The following is a 20,241-nucleotide window of genomic DNA, read 5'->3' on the forward strand; positions in this document are numbered from 1 at the left end:
GATATTAAGGGAATCAAGGGATATGGGGATAGTGCAGGAAAGTGGAGTTGAGTTAGAAGATCAGCCATTATCTTATTGAATGGCGGAGCAGACCCGAGGGGCCGAATGGCCTACTCCTGCTCCTAATTTGTTGTTATGTTCTTATAAGGATTTGAAAAGGATAAACATAAATGCATCTGGGGAAATGGTGGGTTACAAGAGAGAGCATCTGTAATGACATAGGCTGAATGACCTCCTCCTGTGCTGTACTTTCTATCATTCTATGAAAATAGAATGATAGAAAGTACACAAACTCCATTCTCTAGCCACTGACTCCATCCCTCTCCCCAACTTCTGTCTGAGGCGGAACCACACTGTTCGTAACTTTGGTGTCATATTTGACCCTAAAATGAGCTTTCGACCACATATCCACAGCATAACTAAAACCGCCTATTTCCACCTCCGTAACATTGCCCGTCTTCGTCCTTGCCTCAGCTCATCCGCTGCTAAAACTCTCATCCATGCCTTTGTTACTTTTAGACTTGACGATTCTAATGCACTCCTAGCTGGCCTCCCACATTCTAACCGACGTAAACTTGAGGTGATCCAAAACTTGGCTGTCCGTGTCCTAACTTGCACTAAGTCCCGCTCACCCATCACCCCTGTGCTCGCTGACCTACATTGGCTCCCAGTTAAGCAACGCCTCGAATTCAAAATTCTCATCCTTGTTTTCAAATCCCTCCACAGCCTTGTTCCTCCCTATCTCAGTAATCTCCTTCAGCCCCACAAACCCCTGAGATATCTGCTCTCCTCTAATTCTGCTCACTTGAGCATCCCTGATTATAATCGCTCAACCATTGGTGGCCGTGCCTTCTGTTGCCTAGGCCATAAGCTCTGGAATTCCCTGCCTAAACCTCTCCGCCTCTCTAACTCTCTTTCGTCCTTTAAGGCAATCCTTAAAACCTACCTCTTTGACCAAGCTTTTGGTTACCTGCCGTAAGTTCTCCTCATGTGGCTTGTTGCCAAATCTTTTGTCTCATAATAGCGCCTTGGAACATTTCGTTACGTTAAGGGTGCTATATAAATACAAGTTGTTGTTGTTGTTGTTGTTGAAAACTCTCCTTTATTGAGTCTGAGCCCAGGGAGTGGTTTAGAAATGTTGGTGCTGAGGTGAATTTAGGACCTTGTGCACTATGAGAAGTGCCCCAAATACCGAACCCACTGCCCTTTGTTCAGTGATTTGCCAAGCACTTATTTGCTCGATTCTCACATTTAGAAGGGCACTTGGACGAAGTACCAACAAGCTGGTACTACAAATGGAAGTATATTCAAAATGAGTCATTCCTTTTATGAGAGAAAGGGAAAAAATAGGTTGTGGAGCAAAATACAGTGACTAAAAAGGGGAGGAATACTTTCTCTGCAACATCTTAAACCATGGTTTTACTAATGGAACTTATCTTTCCACTTCTGTTCGATAGGCCACTGGCGGAGTTGCCGATATCCAAGGAGGTGGTGATGCCACTGACTCGGGGCGAACTGCTCTTGACAATAAAACTTCACTGCTGAACACCATGCCACAACGCAGTAGCTCACGACCACGTGATTATAATCCGTACAACTATTCTGATAGCTCTTCTGTCAATAAGTCTGCCTTAAAAGAAGCCATGTTTGATGATGATGCTGAACAGTTTCCTGATGGTAAGTAGCAGACATATTTAAGGATTAAGTATCTTTATTTGGTAGTAATACAGTTTGTTCAGAAGCTCATTATTTGGTGGTTTACTGTTGCGTAGTTCTGTCTGTATTACATTTTTAAATTTCTGAAAGATCCTTTAACTATTGACAAATATTTTATTTCATGAATGTAAAAGAAAAGTGTTTAATAGCAGTACTATAACCTAAATAGCAAACCATGTTCATTTAGTCCATGTCTGATCACGGAATTAACAATATGAACAACAACTCTCTCTTGCTTGCATAATAAATCAGGATTACACATGGTTGTCACATCTTTTACCAAAGCCCTTTATGGTGACCCAGATTAAGCATTTGGCGATAAAGCTGACGCATTGGACTTTGATATCTAGAACATCAAGGTAGTTGACACATCGTAAGCTGTCCTGCCTAGGTCTTTATCTACAAATTGCTTCACACCCCTCTCCTCTTACCTCTGTAACTGTCTCCAGCCTTTCTATGACCTCCAGTCCTCTGACTGGCCTCTTGTATTTTTTTCTCTCCACATGATCGTAGTGTAATAAATTGCGATTTATTACTCTCCCAAGAGTTCTTCTCACACTTTGCAGAACTGCTTATAGGAATTTGGCATGAATCCACAACTGCAGTTCTACCGTTAGTTAGAAGAAAAGGAATGGAGACCACCTTCTCCCAAGTTCATTGAGGCCTTCTAGCTATGCAGCACAATCCAGTGCCTTTTGTAATCTCCATGCAGATGGGACTTTACTACAGCCTATTGGATCAGATCCCTAGTCATACTGGGCCCAAGTTTCGAGCCGCGCCTTGACCTTGACGCCTGTTTTTCGCGCCACAAAGTGCGCCTAAAAAAAACCTCCAGATTCTCCACCTCCCTGCAGGTCCTCTGGCCCTCAGCGCAGCGCAGCAGGAGCTGTAGGGGTCGGGGCCAGGTCCCTGCGCCGAAAACAGTGCCGGGACCTCTGCACATGCGCGCTACAGTGGGCGCGCAAGTGCAGTAGCTCCAGGCGCCTGAAACTGTGTGGGAGGGGCCCGAAGCACGCAGCCCCTAGCCCTGGCCGAATGGCCTCACTGGGGCTGCGTGAATAAGGCTCCTCCCATGGCCAGCTGCTGCTTCCTCCCGACCCGACTCGACTCACGCTTCCCGCCTCCGGACCGGACCCAACACCCGCTTCTCCCCACCCCCCGCCCCTGGACCGGACCCGACACCCGCCCCCGGACCGGACCCGACACCCGCTTCCCCCCGGCCCCCGGACCGGACCTGACACCCGCTTCTCCCCACCCCCCCGCCCCTGGACCCGACACCCGCTCCCCCGGACTGGACCCGACATCCGCTTCCCCCCACCCCCCGGCCCCCGGACCGGACCCGACACCCACTCTTCCCCTCCCCCCTCCCCCCTGCCCCCGGACTGGATCCGACCTGACCTCCCTCCCCCCGACCTGACCTCCCTCCCCCCGACCCGAACCGACCCGACCTCCCTCCCACCACCCGCACGACCCGACCCAACGCCACCTACCTGTAAATCTGGGGCTGAGGACGGGCCCTGCCCGAAGTCTCGGGCCTGGCCCGTTCAGCCTCCCTCCCCCTTCTCCTTCACCCCCCCCCCCCCAATCTCCTTCCCCCCCCCCACAATCTCCTTTCCCTCCCCCACAATCTCCTTTCCCCCCCCCCCACAATCTCCTTTTCCCCCCCCAAATCTCCTTCCCCCCCCCAATCTCCTTCCCCCCCCCCCAATCTCCTTCCCCCCCCCCCAATCTCCTTCTCCCCCCCATCTCCTTTCTCCCCCTTCTCCCCTTTATCCCCTTCTCCCCATCCCTCCCCCCCTCCCCCTTCTCACCATCCCTCCCCTTCCCTCCCTCTGCTCCCCCCCTCTTTCCCTCTACCCCCTCCCCTCGCTGTCAGAAACACAGACACTGACAGACAGAGAATGAGAGACATACAGACAGACAGACAGAGAGATAGAGACACTGACAGAGACACACTGGGGGTGGGGGCATCCCAGCACGCTGTTGGAGGGCTCCCGGTGCTGCAGTCGGTAAGTAGAAAATGTTTTATTTATTGATTTAAAAAAATATATTTCTTATTAATTTTTTTTGATTGATTTATTGGTTGATTTATTGATGTATTTATCATTTATTATTGATGATGGCTCTTTATTTGTAAAACTGAAGTGTTTAATGTTTGTAAACTTCCCTTTAAACACACCCCCCCCCACCATTCCCTACGCCTGATTTGTAACCTATGCCTGATTTTCTAAAGTGTAGACAAGGTTTTTTCGAGCGTACAAAAATCTTCACTTACTCCATTCTAAGTTAGTTTGGAGTAAGTTTTCACTCACGAAACTTTGAAAACAGGTGTAAGTGGCCAGACACGCCCCCTTTTGAAAAACAATTCTGTTCCAAAGTGAAACTGTTCTAGCTGACTAGAACTGGAGCAAACTAAATGACGAGAATTCTGATTTCTAAGATACTCCGTTCTACACCAGTTGCTCCTAAAAATCAGGAGCAAATCATGTGGAAACTTGGGGCCACTAAAACTACTTCTTAATTCTGAAAATGCACTCACAGCAGAGGGGTGTTAGAGCCGTGCAATTGCATGGGGCCCTGAGCCAGTCAGGGACCACGACTGGATCCAGTCCCTGTAACCAGCAGCATTGGTCAGTCCAGGCAGGCTGAGCTCTTTCTCTAATGTACTCCATTTCTGCACATCTAGTCTGCACAAATCTTCCTCCTCATCAGTGAAGTTCTACAGCCAGAAATGTATTGTCATGGCCACGATGGGTTAGACAGTTGCTTGTACTCTGAATTCTGTCTGCGGTGGGGTGGGTTTAGAACCAACACATACTGCAAAACTGCTTTAAGTAGAAATAATTCTGCAAAATATATGGGGTATAAAACAGGATGGTTATAATACTGAACAATGTTTAGGTGGCAGCTCTCCAACTATACATTTATCAACTAAAGCTGATAGGAGCGCAAGTGCTGTCAACAGCAGTGCATCCAAGCTTCTCCCTCCTTCTCGTCACGTTGAAACCAATTACTGTGCTTTCCCAGTGTTTCCCGACTTTGTGGTATGTTTTAGGTTGCAGTGTTACGGGTTTATCATTAGGTGGTGCTGTATTGATGCGGTGGAATTGTAATTGTGTATTTGAGTGCAATTGCATTAGTGTACCACCTGGTGGAGCAGTTTTGGGAGGTATCTTGGAGGACTTGATACCTCCCAAAGCTGCTCCTCCAAGAATTGAATGGAAAAACAGTGGTTGGAGGGAAATTGCACTAGGCAAGGTAGCCCCTTTGAAGATTTTATCCCATCCTCAGCCAAATTGGATGTAAAGGAATGCTCCTCCTTTGCTCCCAGCAAAAGATGAGATTGTTCTACCTATCAGAATTTTGAAGCCCAAAGAGAGGAGAGATGTGAGTCATGCAGCAAAAAAAGGCAGAAATGGAGAATAAAAGAGAAAATGTCATATGGGGTGCTTATTTGCAGCTAAGCCTCTTCATTTCTGTAAATTGACCCTTTTTAAAATGCTGTACCGGCATACTATTATGCCTAAAGTTCACGATAGCTCCATATTTTACAGTTGCAAAGTGTTTCCCGACCTCGAGCTCTGGCTTATTACTAAATACTAAATCTAATATATTACCTCCTGTAGTGCAAACATGCTAAGTTAGAAGCAATAATTGATTAATCATTAAATGCCTTTAGAGGGCCTCCCAGCACTTTTACCTGTCCCTTGTTTGTCCACCTTATAAGTAGATAATTAAAAATTCTCATCACTATTACCTTCCCTCCATTGACTACCTTAATAATTTAGTTGTACAATTGCAGAATCCACCCCTTTAAGAAGCTGTGAGACTGTACTACGTATGAGTTTTTTTTAAGGTGAGAGATGTTTAATGCTGGGAAATGCAAAATGTTCTCCTTTGGGCAACCAGTGTCAGCATCAAGTAGTGTCTGGTTAGGTACAGCACAGTTGGATTCAGAATAAAGTCCCCTCTATTCGTACAGTATGGCATGACCCCAATACTTTTCATTCCCTGCACCAGCCGTCCTGTGGCCTCTGGAGTGAGAATGCCAGTTTTATTTTTTAAATCCTTCTTTTACAAAAATAAATTCCTTTCCAATTAGTTTTCCAAAAGATTTATCATTTAATCATTCTGCATTCAAAAAAACTTGTCATTTCCATGGTGTGGATCTCACACTAAAGTGACATTGCTACATAATTCCATTAGAAGAGAGAAAAAAATTGTGTTGCAATTGGAAGTCATCTTTAACTCTTATTGAAAATACTTTTGCTGTTTGGCCTGTTCTGAATTGGAACAATTCAATGGTAGAGTATTAGTTGTGCATAAAGAAGGAATTAATCAAGAGTTTGAGGAGCCAGTTTAGGAACCTTGGGCTCAATTTTGGCCAGGAGTTGCTCTTTTTTTTGAGTAACCTGCTTTTTCTGGCATAACTTAAAAATTCCCAGTTTCCCCAATCAATTTGCACCAGCGTAACTCACTTAGTTACGTTTTTTTTAAAGTTAGTTTTTTTTCTCAAAAGGGGGCGTTACCAGCCACCTACACCAGTTCTGACCATTTAGGCAACTTTGGCCAGCTAATAGTTACTCCATTTCTACTTAGGCCAGTGTATGTGGCCACTTAAGAAAATCCTTACGGACAGTTAAAGAAATCGGCGCAGGTAGGTACATCGGAGGCCATTCGGCCTGGGATAGGGGTGGGAAGCGGAGAGGACCTGCACCTAAACCAACCAAGCCTTACCCTTAGCAATGTTTGCAAACAAAAACTACTAACAATTCTATAAGAAATAAAAAATTGAAGTCCTACCTCCATCTTCAAACTGCAATTCACCTTTCTGCACTCGGCCTGGGAAGGCAGCAGTCCGGTGCGGGAGGCCGCTCGGCCTGGGCTAGAGGCGGGACAACACATTGGGAGGCCACTCGTCCAGGGTTAGGGGCGGGCAGGCGAACTGATAGTGCTTCTGCCTGCAAGTGATTTCCATCAGTTCTTCTGCCCACCCCTAGCCCTGGCCGAGTGGCCTCCCGGTGCAATCGATCTCTTAGTGCTCCTGCCTGCCGGTGATTTCAAAGAGATCGAGCAGGAGTTCTATCTGTCCGCCCCTAGCCCAACAAAGGAGGCAGAATTTATGAGATGGAGAATTTTACCTAAAGGAGCCCCAGTTTCAGCGAGAGAGAGATAACAAGAGCAACACAGATTCGAAGAGAGGGAATGATGTAAATTCAGCACCAATGAGATGGCAAAATAGCGGCAGCGTGAGGAGAAACAGCACAAGGCTGACGAGAGGGAGGAAAAACATCGCCATGCTCTCAAACTGACAGACCTACATCAGTATGTTGACAAATTGGGACTGTTGTTGCAGACTCGCAGCGCTACTGCACATGCGCGTACATCATGAATCACCTCTGCGCATGTGCAAACGTCCCGGCACATTTTCCAGCGCAGAACGACTGGCCAAGCTGCACGACTGCAGTGAAGAGGTCAGACAGCAGCCAAAGTTCCAAGATTTTTTTTCGGCGCATCTGGAAACGTACATGAGCGGCGCAACTCCGGTAAGTGTGCCGAAAAACGGGCTCAGCCAAAATTGAGCCCATTGAGTTGCCATGCTGTTTTGTCAAATTAAGTTTTTCAATGTTGTGGCATGTTTTGTGAAGAAATATGGCTGCATTTCTTAATTACTTGAGCCGTCAACCCACTCTGGGCTAGACTTTCCATTTCACATCATTGGGCTCGTGCCCATATTGCGCCCAAAACAGCCTGCTATCGCCCATTTTGACTGAAAAGTGGAAAGTTAGACTGGAACATCAGCGGAAAATTCTCCCCCCAACTTTCGGCTCACACCGCTGAGGTGATCGCCCACACATCGCCTAACGCAACTTTCGGCACATCGCCGGGCTGATCACTCGCCGAGAACATCGCTGGAGAACATTTACTTTTTCCGGGCCTTCCTCACAGAACTGGGCACTACGGACGCCATTTTGAATGACGGAGGCGGGGAGGAGGCTGCTAAAGCAAGAGGGCTTAATAATTAGTGAGTTATTTAAGGGTATTTTACAGATATATGCACTCAAATTTAAACTTATATTTATTATTATAATTATATTTGCATTTATTTTAGTAGAAAGTTTAGGAGTAGAAAGGGCATTATTTCAACAGTGAAAGTAATAGTAATAGTGATTAAAGTGATGGGGGCTGTAGCTTCTCTGCCTTTACTTGTAAGTGCACAAGTAAAGGGTTTAGTGAAGGGATCAATAGTAGAGGTCGCAGACTTAACGCGTGGGCGTAGGAGGAAACCTTACAGCCAAAGAACTTACAGGGAAAAGCAATCTTACCTCAACTTGCCTGATAACGCATGCCTTCGGAGACGGCGCTTCCGAAAGGAGGTCATCAATGAGATATGTTAGCTCATCAAGGGGGATCTGCAGCCTACCAGCACCATCAGAACCGCACTGCCCGTTGAGGTAAAGATTACTGCAGCACTATCTTTCTACGCATCGGGCTCCTTTCAGGCTTCAGCTGGCGACATCTGTGGTATCTCTCAGCACGCCACACACTGCTCCATTCAACAGGTGACTCAAGCCCTTTACGCTCGCAGGATGGACTTTATTAGCTTCCCTATGACCAGGGAGGCACAGACCGGGAGGGCTTTGGGTTTCTCGAGAATAGCAAACTTCTCCAAGGTGCAGGGAGCAATAGACTGCACGCACATCGCCCTGAAAGCACCTCTACAGAACCCATAGGTGTTTCGTAACCGAAAGGGATTTCACTCGCTGAATGTGCAGCTCGTTGTCGACCACAACCAAATTATCATGGCAGTTACTGTTAATTTTCCAGGCAGCGTCCATGATGCACACATCCTGCATGAGAGTGCTGTCTCTGCCCTGTTTGACAGTCAGCCACACGGTCATGGTTGGATGCTGGGGGATAAAGGATATGGCCTTGCCAGCTGGCTCATGATCCCCCTGCATAATCCTGTTACTGAAGCCGAGAAGTGTTACAACAAAAGCCACATAGCTACACGCAACATCATCGAAAAGACAATTGGAATCCTAAAGCAGCACTTCAGATGCCTGGACCACTCTGGAGGCAGCCTACAGTACCATCCTGACCAGGTCGCTGAGTTTATTGTGGTGTGTTACATGTTGTATAACCTAGCTATAAGGAGAGGACAACATTTGCCAGATGGGGCTGCCGGTCCACCTCAAGAAGGATTAGAGGCGAAAGAGGTAGATGACGAGGAGCAGGAGGAGGAGGCTGATGAGCACCTCGGGGAGGACAATCAACCTGGCGATGAACCCATGCCCGCAAGACTGGAATAATCCTGTGAGTTACATGGCTGCAAAACTATTGCGTGAGCAGTTCATAAATGAACGCTTTACATAAACTTACATTGTGGACAATCACAGTTACAGTTACGGTTATCGCAAAACAACGATTGCGTTTGCGTTGAGTTACGTTACATCCCCGCTTGGTCTGGCCGGCCATTGTTTTACAACAGTTTTTACATAACTTACGTTAATACGTTATCACGTTATTATAAGAAAATGCACAACAATTGTAAATTGGAATAAAAAAAATTTACTTAAACAAAATTTATATTATAACAACAACAACCCAACCACCCACCCAACCTCCACCACCCTCCCAACCTCCCCAAACCACACCCCGACAGTAAAACAACAACAATAACAAACATTAACAATAACAATAACCACAAGATGTCAGCAGCTGCGGCCACGTTTCCCTCCAGATCCTCTGCCACCCCGTACATTAACCCCACCCACCCAATTTGGTCCCCGGTTGGCACCGAGACGTCGCGGGCGTGTAACTGGCAACGGCAAGACTTCCTGCTGTGGTGGGGGAGCTGGTGGCATGATGGCCTGTTGGGCAGGTGTCGGAGGGGAAGGTGAAGCAGGGGATCGCCTTCCAAGTCAGAAGGAATTGCTTCATCCTGACCTGCTTGCATGCTGGCGTTTGCGGTCTATGGCATCATGGCACGTTCAGGTGCAGCACTGTGTTCTGCCAACAATGCATGCTGCAAGACATTGATGGCAGCAGTCTGCTCATGCATCTCCACGAGCATCTGCTCTGTCACCCTGAAGTAGGCCTCCGTGAAGGCCACAAACGTCTGGAGATGGTCGCGACTTATCGCGACGGTCTCCTCGCACAGTTGAGCCAAGCCCTCCATGCAATCGGCCAGGGTAGGCGTGTGCTCTCCTCGCTGACGCGACCTCCGTGGGGTCTGCGAGGGCACTGATGTTCACCTTGGCGTCGCAGCTGCATGCCGCTTGGTCCCGCTGCTTCTTCTGTCGAAGATGCCGACGTTATGGCCACAGGTCCAACAGGTGACAAGCTGTTCATCCTCCTCCTCTGTATTTGCTTCCAGTTCAGAGGTTGATGATCTGGCCTGGTGTTCATAGCCATCGTCTTCCTCCTCCTCCTCCTCCTCTCCACCCGTTAGGACCACTGACGTGAACGAGGGTTCAGCAGCTTTTGCCTCCATGCGCATCGGTGTTGTAGGACCTACAAAACAGAATTTATTGAGCTTATTGGAATGGAAGAGTACACGTTTTTGCGCTGCACTGGCATACGAAGTAGAAGCATCACTACTGCAATAAATGAGACCAAGAGACGTTGCATAACAATGCATCATATGGTAGTACATATGGTAGTACATCTATGTGGAATTGAGTACCACAGAGAGCTGTGGAGGCAGGATCAGTTGGAGATAGACAGATTGATTAAGAGGAGCGTACATTCGTATATTATAATGAAATGACGTTACATTACTTTAACACTGCTTGATGCATTACTCATGTGACACATCAGAGGGCTCTGCAGCACCATGGGTGGTGGCCGCTCAACTGTGGTTCCCAACCAGAGCCGCCGCACGTTTCTCGATTCGAGTTAGCTGCTGTATTGCAGCAGGGCCCCCTCCGGTGCGCCTCTGCTGTGCCCTATAATTTGATATCTTTCTCTGCAAAAGGTATAGGTACGATCATGGAAAGACAACATTTTCTAACTGTATATGCTAATGGGGTTTTTATCCACAATTTATGCACAGTTCTAACAAATATCGGGGATAGGAGCTAGTGATTGACACAAACATCTCTCTCGAATACAATCTCTATTGAAGTCGGCAATGACAGGAGCTAATGTACAAAAGTGTCCCACTGTGTACAAAATATAATTCAATCCAGGACATTTAATATTAAAATTAGAATTACAATGTTCATCAATACAATATAAAATCAGTACGTATTCTTGCTGACGCAACCAGGCTGTTCCAACGCTTGTAGCATTGGTCGGGCCCCCTCGCCTCGTGGGATGCTGAGGAGACGACGTCCGCGATCTGGCTCCATATTTTTCTGTCGGCCCGGGGTGGAGGTTTCCCAATGCCATCCCGGGTTAACTCGACCCACCTGGAGTGCACCTCCTGAAAGAGGGCCTCGTTCGCCTCATCAGAAAAAGGCTTTGCCCTCTTGCGAGCCCCCCCCTCCACACTGTCCAATGAGGACATTATATTGTATTTTCCTTTTTATCTATATTTTCTCTATTTGCCTTTTATATCACTATTCTCTTCTGTTATTGTGTGCTCTGTTTTTTAAATCAAATCACTTCTAATCTGTTTTCTTTATCTCTTATTCCTCTTTTACTTCTCACTCACTCTCTTTCCTCCACTGTTTTCTCTCTCCTTCTCTCTCTCTCTTTCCCTCACCACAAATGGCCTTCTGCGCATGTGTGGATGACCCCTGACCTCCCGAAACGCGGGAAAAGCTGTCCACCGAAAAAGAAATTGCATGCGCAGAAGGCCGTTGCTTGGGAAGCTTTTGCCTTCCACATCGCTGACCTATCGCTGGGCTCACGTAACATCGCTGGCCTATCGCTTCGCCCATTTAACATCGCTGGCTTATCGGTGGGCCCACGTAACATCGCTGGCCTATCGCTGGGCCCACGTAACATCGCTGGCCTATCGCTGGGCCCACGTAACATCGCTGGCCTATCGCTTCGCCCATTTAACATCACTGGGCTATCGCCGAGTGAAAATCGCGGACCAAAAAATGGATGATGTGCCAGCGATCAGTAAGGCTGACACATCATCAAGGCTGGAATATCGCCCATTTTTGGGGCAATAGCCAGCAAAGTGGAAAGTCTAGCCCAAATTGATTCCTGTCTGAAATGATTTGTGTTTAAAATGACAAACGAAAAAGCCTTTCAAGAATATGTTTCTTTTCATTTCCATTCCTTCATTTTTTCCAAAGTGATGTTTCTAAAAGATTAATGCATTTCTCTTGTGAAAGTTAATGATACAGACTTTGGACTTGCTGGTCAATGTCTTGTCATTGCAGTATGCTACTGACAATGACTATTAACGGCTATGAATCTGGGACAGCTGTCAGAAAGAGTTGAGAGATTACATTGATAAATTGGTTATCTCAATGTTCTGTACTTTGAGAATTGCATGTAGTGTGTGATACTTTTGGGTAAAAATCATTTGTAAGGGGAAATGTTATAAGGGGAAATGTTTTTACGGCTTGAATAGATTGATGTATGTCTTGGACACATTGGGGATGGCTATTTTGAATAGTAAATGAACATTTCAGTGGTTTGGCTTCATGAATGCAAAGCAGGACACTTGATGTGTTGTAAATTTACAGAAATCTAGTTCTGGCCAGACTTATCACAAGGTCATAAACTATTTTAAATTATGTCAGCGTATAAAAGTGCTATACCTGTATTTGATGTATGTATGTTGACATATTAGCACCACAAACATCAAATCAGGTAATACTGCGTTGACAAAACATTTTGGCCAGCAGATGCAGTTTTTAAAAGGTGACAGCAGCACGAGTAAATGCAATTCCTAATGTGCTTGGTGTTCCATGGAACTCCTAAACGAGATTGTTGTATGTTTTTACATTTTTGGAAAATGAACGGGGCAGATATTTACACTTGCTCCTTTCTAGAAGACTGTATTCCTGCCTCAGTGATTTTCATTCCACAATCCTTTGTGCCAACCTGATTGTAGAATTAAAAGATTATATAAAGTTAACTTGTTTTTAGCATATTTAGAAGTATTTTTTAATGTTACGGTTTTCTTATTACCATTATCTGCGTGTTAGTCTTTAGTACAAACAACGTTCAATAAAATATAATGACTGTTGTATAAATCAGTGCAGGTATTTGCAAAAATCTGCATGGTTGGAACCAAGGAATTCCCCAAAAGTTTCATTGCAACATAATTTATTTTATCTGTATAATTGGAAGCTTAATCTATTTAAAAGATTTTCATGGTGCAGATTGGTTGCAGGAAGGAGTGGTTTTTGTTACTTTAATTGTTATCCTGTGCTTTTCGCATTTTTGCCATTTATGTAGCAGTGTTGTGGAGCACGAATGCTCAGTGCCACAAAATGGAAGGATGCAGGTTCAATTTAGCCACTCCAAACTGAGTCGCACTCAGCTGATAAGCATATACTTCAGCATCCATGGGGAAGGAAAATTAGACAGGGTTGTCCTGGTTAGGCAATAGTATATGCTGGAAAATCCTTAATCGAGGCATTTCTTCCCATTTCATTGCTGGATTTGCCAAATTAAGAACATAAGACATAGGAACAGACCCCTCAAGCCTGCTCCGCCATTCAATAAGATCATGGCTGATCTTCCACCTCAACTCTACTTTCCTGCACTATCTCCATATCCCTTGATTCCCTTAATATCCAAAAATCTAGCGATCTCTGTCTTGAATATATTCAATGACTGAGCCTCCACAGCCCTTTGGGGTAGAGAATTCCAAAGATTCACCACCCTCTGAGAGAAGAAGTTTCTCCTCATCTCAGTCCTAAATGGCCGACCCCTTATTCTGAGACTGTGACCCCTGGTTCTAGACTCCCCAGCCAGGGGAAACATCCTCCCTGCATCTACCCTGTCAAACCCTGTAAGAATTTTGTATGTTTCAATGAGATCACCTCTCATTCTTCTAAACTCTGGAGAATATAGGCCTAGTCGACTCAATCTCTCCTCGTAGGACAATCGCCCCATCCCAGGAATCAGTCTGGTTAACCTTAGTTACACTCCCGCTATGGCAAGTATATCCTTCCTTGGATAAGGAGACCAAAATTGTACACAATACTCCAGGTGTGGTCTCACCAGAGTCCTATATAATTGCAGTAAGACATCTTTATCTCATACTCAAATCTTCTTGTAATAAAAGAAAGACTTACATTTATATAGCGCCTTTCACGACCAATGGATGTCTCAAAGCGCCTTACAGCCAATGAAGTACTTTTTGGAGTGTAGTCACTGTTGTAATGTGGGAAAAAGGCCAACGTACCATTTGCTTTCTTAATTGCTTGCTGTACCTGCATATTAACTTTCAGTGATTCGTGTACAAGGACACCCACATCCCTCTGAACACCACCATTTCCCAATCATTCACCATTTAAAAATGCTCTGCTTTTCTATTTTTCTTACCAAAGTGGATAACTTCACATATCTCCACATTATACAGGTGCAACGTCAAGAATCTGGAACCCTCGGGACCGAGGCCGTTCCGGATTCCGGGCTTTTCCAGACTTTCGATCATCTTTCTGACATCACGAGTCCGGAAACACCCCAGCCAGGTTCGGGTATTTCCGGATTTCAGAACGTCAGAAAGGGGACGGGTCCCCACCGAGAAGCTGTTCAGGGCCTGCCAAGGAGCTGTTCAGGCCGCTGATCCCGTCGATGAGGTCATCGGGCAGGGCCCTGCCGCCGTGGAGGTGTTTGGGCGGGCCCCGCCGCCGTGGAGGTGTTTGGGCGGGCCACGCCGCCGAGATGATGTTCGCGTGGGGCCTCGCCGCCGAAGAGATGTTCGGGCGGGGCCCCGCCGGCGAAATGATCGTGCGGGGCCTCGTCGCCAAGATGTTCAGGCAGTGCCCGCCGAAGAGATGTTCGGGCGGGACCCCGTCGCAGAGGTGGTGGTCGGACGAGGGGCGGTGAGGCGAAGTCCGAGGTCCAGCAAGTGGCGATGCCGGGAGACCCGAGGTCGGGCAGCGAGTTGAGGCCTGAGGTCGGGCAGCAGCGAGGGGTGGTGTGGCGAGGCCCAAGGTCGGGCAGCGGCGGTGGTGAGGCCTGAGGCCGGGCGGCGAGGGGAGGCCCAAGGTTGGGCAACGGCGGCACCTCGAGGTCAGCAGGGTCCGGATTCCGGAACATTTTACGGATTCCGGACAATCCTGCCACCATTCGGTCCGGATTCTGGAACATTTTGGATTCTGGAACTCTGGATTTTGGACACTGTATTACTTTTGGTCCCCTCATCCAAATCATTGATATAGATTGTGAATAGCTGAGGCCCAAGTACCGATCCTTGTGGTACTCCATTAGTTACAGTCTGCCAACCCAAAAATCACCCGTTTATTCCTACTTATCTGTTTTATGTCCAGATTTGTAAAACATGATTTTCCTTTGATAAATCCGTGTTGACTCTGCCCAATCCTATTCTTACTTTCCAAGTGCCCTGTTAGCATGTCCTTAATAATAGATTCGAGAATTTTCCCTCCTTCTGATGTCAGGTTAATTGGTCTGTAGTTCCCTGTTTTCTCTCTCCCTCCTCTCTTAAATAGCGGGGTTACATTTACTACCTTCCAATTCGTGGGTATTGTTGTGTATGGAGAAAGAGTCAGACTGAACACTGAGCTCAAAGTAAAGTGTGACCTTAGTCTTTTATTGCAAGTCTCCAGAGTGCCTCTCCAACCTGTGAAGCCTCCTTAAATACCTGTGCTCCCAAGGGATTATGGGATCCCTTGTGACTCCAGGGGATGAGCCCTCTGGTGGCTGTACAGAGTAAATACAAGTCCATATATATAACAGGTACCATTCTACAATCTGTGCAATTTTGGAAGATGACAACCAATGCATCCACTATTTCTATAGCCACGTCTTTCAAAATCCTAGGATGTAGGCCATCGGTTCTAGGGGATTTATCGGCTTTCAGTCCCATTAATTTCTTCAGTACTATTTTTTTTACAAATACAAATTTCAGTTCCTCATTCTCGCTAGACCCTTGGTTCTCCACTACTTCCAGGCGGTTTTTTGCATCTTCTTCTGTGAAGGCAGACACAAAGTATTTGTTTAATTTCTCTGCCATTTCTTTATTCCCCATGGTAATTTCTCCAAATTGTTGGTAACTCTTAAGAATATGATATCCCACATTGCTGCTGTGATCCTGGTTTCATCCTCAACCTTCACGTCAGAAATGGCTGCTCCAGCTTTCATTATAATTATAGATCTTCTCCATCATACACGCTGATTCAGCCTGCCATTGCCTGGTGTACTTAAAGGGCTTAGTGATTTTGCTGACTGTTATAGTTTGTGATCTTCTGGTTCAGCAGGAAGAGGAGAATGTGTTGCCTTCTTTCACTCGTACATCAATATCTGCTGGGAAGTGTCTTTCTTGATTAGTTCAATGCCTAAAAACCACTTGTTTATGATGTTGTTGAGGACCATTTGACGTTCTCTAAATCCATTGGTATTCCCAGATTTCCACAGAGTGGATGGTGCTGTGTCAATTTTCCTTAGCCCTCATTCTTCAGGCAGGAAGAATCTACTTCCAGCACAGTTACAAATAATAGTAGAGCATATTTATGTGCTTCGAAATTGAACAGAGTAGAAAGAAACAAAGAACTTCCATTTATATAGTATATTTGAATCTGTATTTTCCTCCTTTGTGGTGCTGAGCATTACTGTCCCAATCCATGGTTGCAAGATGCCAGCCTGGAATTGTCGTTTCAAAGGTTTAATATTTTTGGAAGGCAAAAACCATCAGGGTGATAATTTATGATATGCCTAATCATGTAAAGTGTGCTTTTATTAAAAAAAACACCATCTTTAAAATCAACCACTGGTGCTTTCTTTATTCATGCCGGAAACCAATTTAATTCAGCATCTGGACTAATCCCATCTTAAATCCTGATTTTCAGCAAAACTTATAGAGTTTCAGAAAAATGACAGTACAGAAACAAGCCATTCAGCCCAACCAGACCATGTTGGAGTTTATGCTTCATGTAAGCAATAGTCCAATACCGTGTGCCCACCTGATCCCATAAACCTTTATTCTGTTTACCTTTCAATCACATTTCTAACCTAATTTTAAATGTTGACCTGGTCTCTGCTTCAATCCCTAACTCTAGTAGTGTATTGCACTGCCTTGCAATACTTTGTATGAAAAATAAAGTTTTTCCTGTTCTCTGTTCTAGATCTCTTGTATTTACTCTTATATTTATGGCCCTGGTGTAAAGGAACATAGGACTGTACATGACCAGGACAAAACATTTCCATCCATCTGCTCAGCCTCAGTGTAGAATTCACAACCAATATCAGACAGTTGATTTTCTCTCCAAATCTCACCAAATGTCTATCCCACTCCCTCTTAAAATTGCTGATGTTATCGGCTTCAATAATCTCCCTGGTCAATCCATTGCAAGGTCCACCACCGTCTGTATGGTACTGTTGTTTTTATATTATCATGGGATGTGGAAATCTTTGGCCATTCCTTACTTTTTGTGTTTTAACAAATTGTTCTCAAGTTTTTCTGTACTCAAAATGCCAATTATTGTTAAGAATTATTTATTTTAGGCATTAATAGTTATGTAACTTCTGTAAATAGATACTTCTTTGGACCAGTCTGATTTGGTTGCAGAGCTGCTAAAGGAACTTTCCAATCACAATGAGAGAATAGAAGAACGTAAAGCAGCAATGTATGAACTCCTTAAATCAATTCAAGAAGAGTCATTGGGAGTATGGGATGAACATTTCAAAACTGTTTTGCTGCTGCTTCTTGAGACACTTGGAGACAGAGAGGTTAGTTAAGTTGTTTTTTTATTTCAGTTGGCCATTTCAGTGTGTCTGTGTGTATGCTGTGTCTGTGTCAATGCTGCGTCCATGTATTTCTCCCATTTCCCCAGATTACTACTGGCCTAGAGGATAAACAGCAAGTCCCAGCATCCTATAGGATTGGACTTGGTCACTGAGGTGTGCAGTGTTCCCATCTCATTTCCCTCTATGGGGAAAATACCTGGTTTCGAGTTGAGATCAAAAGCTCACCTTATTGGGAAGCATGGGCCTTAATCCACTGCCTACTCTGGAATGGTGTAGTTTAATTCCCAATTTGCTTCAAAATCTATTTGTTTCTTCCGGTTTGTTTCACTCGTGCTTCTTTGTACTCAGGCGTTTCATTTAAATGCTATTTACCATTTAGCTTAATTGTTTTCCGAATAAATTTACTTTCCTCTTCAATTAGCAAATGTATGTTTCCCTTGGACATCACAATCTATTTAACTGAAAAACCTACCGCAGCTGATGTTCTGCTATTATTAGTGCTAGTGCATTTAGTTATATTCCTTCCTTGACTTTATAGAGATCAGGCCTGGATAGATGATTGTTTAAGTAGCAGTTGAGAAAGGGCACGAATAAAGATTGCGGGGGTGGGTCAGAAGAACAAAAAATGAATCGAGCTTCAAATGGAAAGTAGTGAAAAAAGACAGAAAAACAGTCGTAGAAACATAGAAATTTACAGCGCAGAAGGAGGCCATTTCGGCCCATCGTGTCCACACCGGCCGACAAAGAGCCGCACGGCCCTCGGTCAGCAGCCCTGAAGGTTACATATAAACCTATGAACAATGGCAGAAAGGCAAAGAGCACCCAGCCCAACCAGTCCGCCTCACACAACTGTGACACCCCTTATACTGAAACATTCTACACTCCACCCCAGCCGGAGCCATGTGATCTCCTGGGAGAGGCAAAAACCAGATAAAAACCCAGGCCAATATAGGGAGAAAAAAAATCTGGGAAAATTCCTCGCCGACCCATCCAGGCAATCGAAACTAGTCCAGGAGATCACCTTGGCTGTATTCAATTCTCTGCAGTACTTACCATTATATCTGCACCAGCCAACAGAAGGTTATCCAGTCTAATCCCAATTACCAGCTCTAGGTCTGTAACCCTGCAGGTTACGGCACTTTAAATACCCATCCAACCATCTCGTAAAAGTGGTAAAGGTTTCTGCATCCACCACTCTTCCAGGCAGTGAGTTCCAGATCCCCACAACCTTCTGCATAAAGAAGCCCCCCCCCCCCTCAAATACCCTCTTAACCTTCCAACAACCACCTTGAAACTATGCCCCCTCATAATAGACTCCTCCACCAACGAAAATAGGCCCTTGCAATCCACTATAACCAGGCCCCTCAGTATTTTGTACACCTCATTGAAGTCTCCTCTCAACCTTCTCTGTTCCAATGAGAACAAACCCAGCCTAATCAATCTGTCCTCATAACTAAGATTCTCCATTCCAGGCAGCATCCTAGTAAGTCTCCTCTGCATCCTCTCTAGTGCAATCGCATCCTTCCTATAATATGGCGACCAGAACTGCACGCAGTACTCCAGCTGTGGCCTAACCAAAGTATTATACAATTTAAGCATAACCTCCCTGCTCTTATATTCTATACCTCGGCCAATAAAGGCAAGCATTCCGTATGCCTTCTTAACCACCTTATCCACCTGGCCTGCTACGTTCAGGGATCTGTGGACAAGCACTCCAAGGTCCCTTTGTTCATCTACACTATTAAGTGGCCTACCGCTTAATGTGTATACCCTTTCCTTATTAGCTCTCCTCACACTTCTCTGAATTAAATTCCATTTGCCACTGCTCTGCCCACCTGACCAGCAGATTGATATCCTCCTGCAGCCCATGACTTTCCTCTTCATTATCAACCACACAGCCAATTTTAGTGTCGTCTGCAAACTTCTTAATCATACACCCTATATTTAAATCTAAATTGTTGATATATACCACAAAAAGCAAGGGACCCAGTACTGAGCCCTGTGGAACCCCACTGGAAACATCCTTCCAGTCACAAAAACATCCATCAACCATTACCCTTTGTTTCTTACCTCCAAGATAATTTTGGATCCAACTTGCCACTTTGCCCTGGATCCCATGGGCTTTAACCTTCATGACCAGTCTACCATGTGGGAACTTATCAAAAGCTTTGATAAAGTCCATATATACTACATCGGACACACTACCCTCATCGACCCTCTTGGTCACCTCCTCAAAAAATTCAATCAGGTTAGTCAAACACAATCTTCCCTTAACAAATCCGTGCATACTGTCCCTAATTAATCCTTGCCTTTCCAAATGTAGATTTATCCTGTCTTTCAGAATTTTTCCAATAATTTTCCTACCACTGAGGTTAGGCTGACATGCCTGTAATTACTCAGACTATCCCTTTTCCCTGCTTTAATAAGGGTACTATATTAGCAGTCCTCCAATCCTCCGGCACCATGCCTAAATCCAAAGAGGACTGGAAAATGATGGTCAAGGCCTCTGCTATTTCCTCTTTTACTTCGCTCAACAGCCTGGGATGCATTTCATCCGGGCCTGGGGACTTATCTACTTTCAAAACTGCTAAACCCCTTAATACTTCCTCTCTCATTATATTTATTTCATCCCAGAATATCACACTCCTCCTCGATAGCAGTATCTACGTTGCCCCT

General features: G+C 45.3%; 1 protein-coding gene across 6 annotated transcripts in view; it reads left to right on the forward strand.

Annotated features, from left to right (window-relative positions):
- Positions 1 to 20,241, forward strand: part of LOC139273284 (CLIP-associating protein 2-like) — a 650,606-nt gene that overhangs the window by 571,302 nt on the left and 59,063 nt on the right. For all 6 annotated transcript variants that reach the window (XM_070889996.1, XM_070889987.1, XM_070890014.1 and 3 more), the window contains 2 exons: positions 1,458 to 1,677; positions 17,354 to 17,547. In XM_070889996.1, coding sequence (XP_070746097.1) covers positions 1,458 to 1,677; positions 17,354 to 17,547 — 414 coding nt within the window. The remainder of the gene's footprint in view (positions 1 to 1,457; positions 1,678 to 17,353; positions 17,548 to 20,241) is intronic.

Source organism: Pristiophorus japonicus, chromosome 1 (genome assembly GCF_044704955.1).
Source record: "Pristiophorus japonicus isolate sPriJap1 chromosome 1, sPriJap1.hap1, whole genome shotgun sequence".
Taxonomy (NCBI): Eukaryota; Metazoa; Chordata; class Chondrichthyes; family Pristiophoridae; genus Pristiophorus; species Pristiophorus japonicus.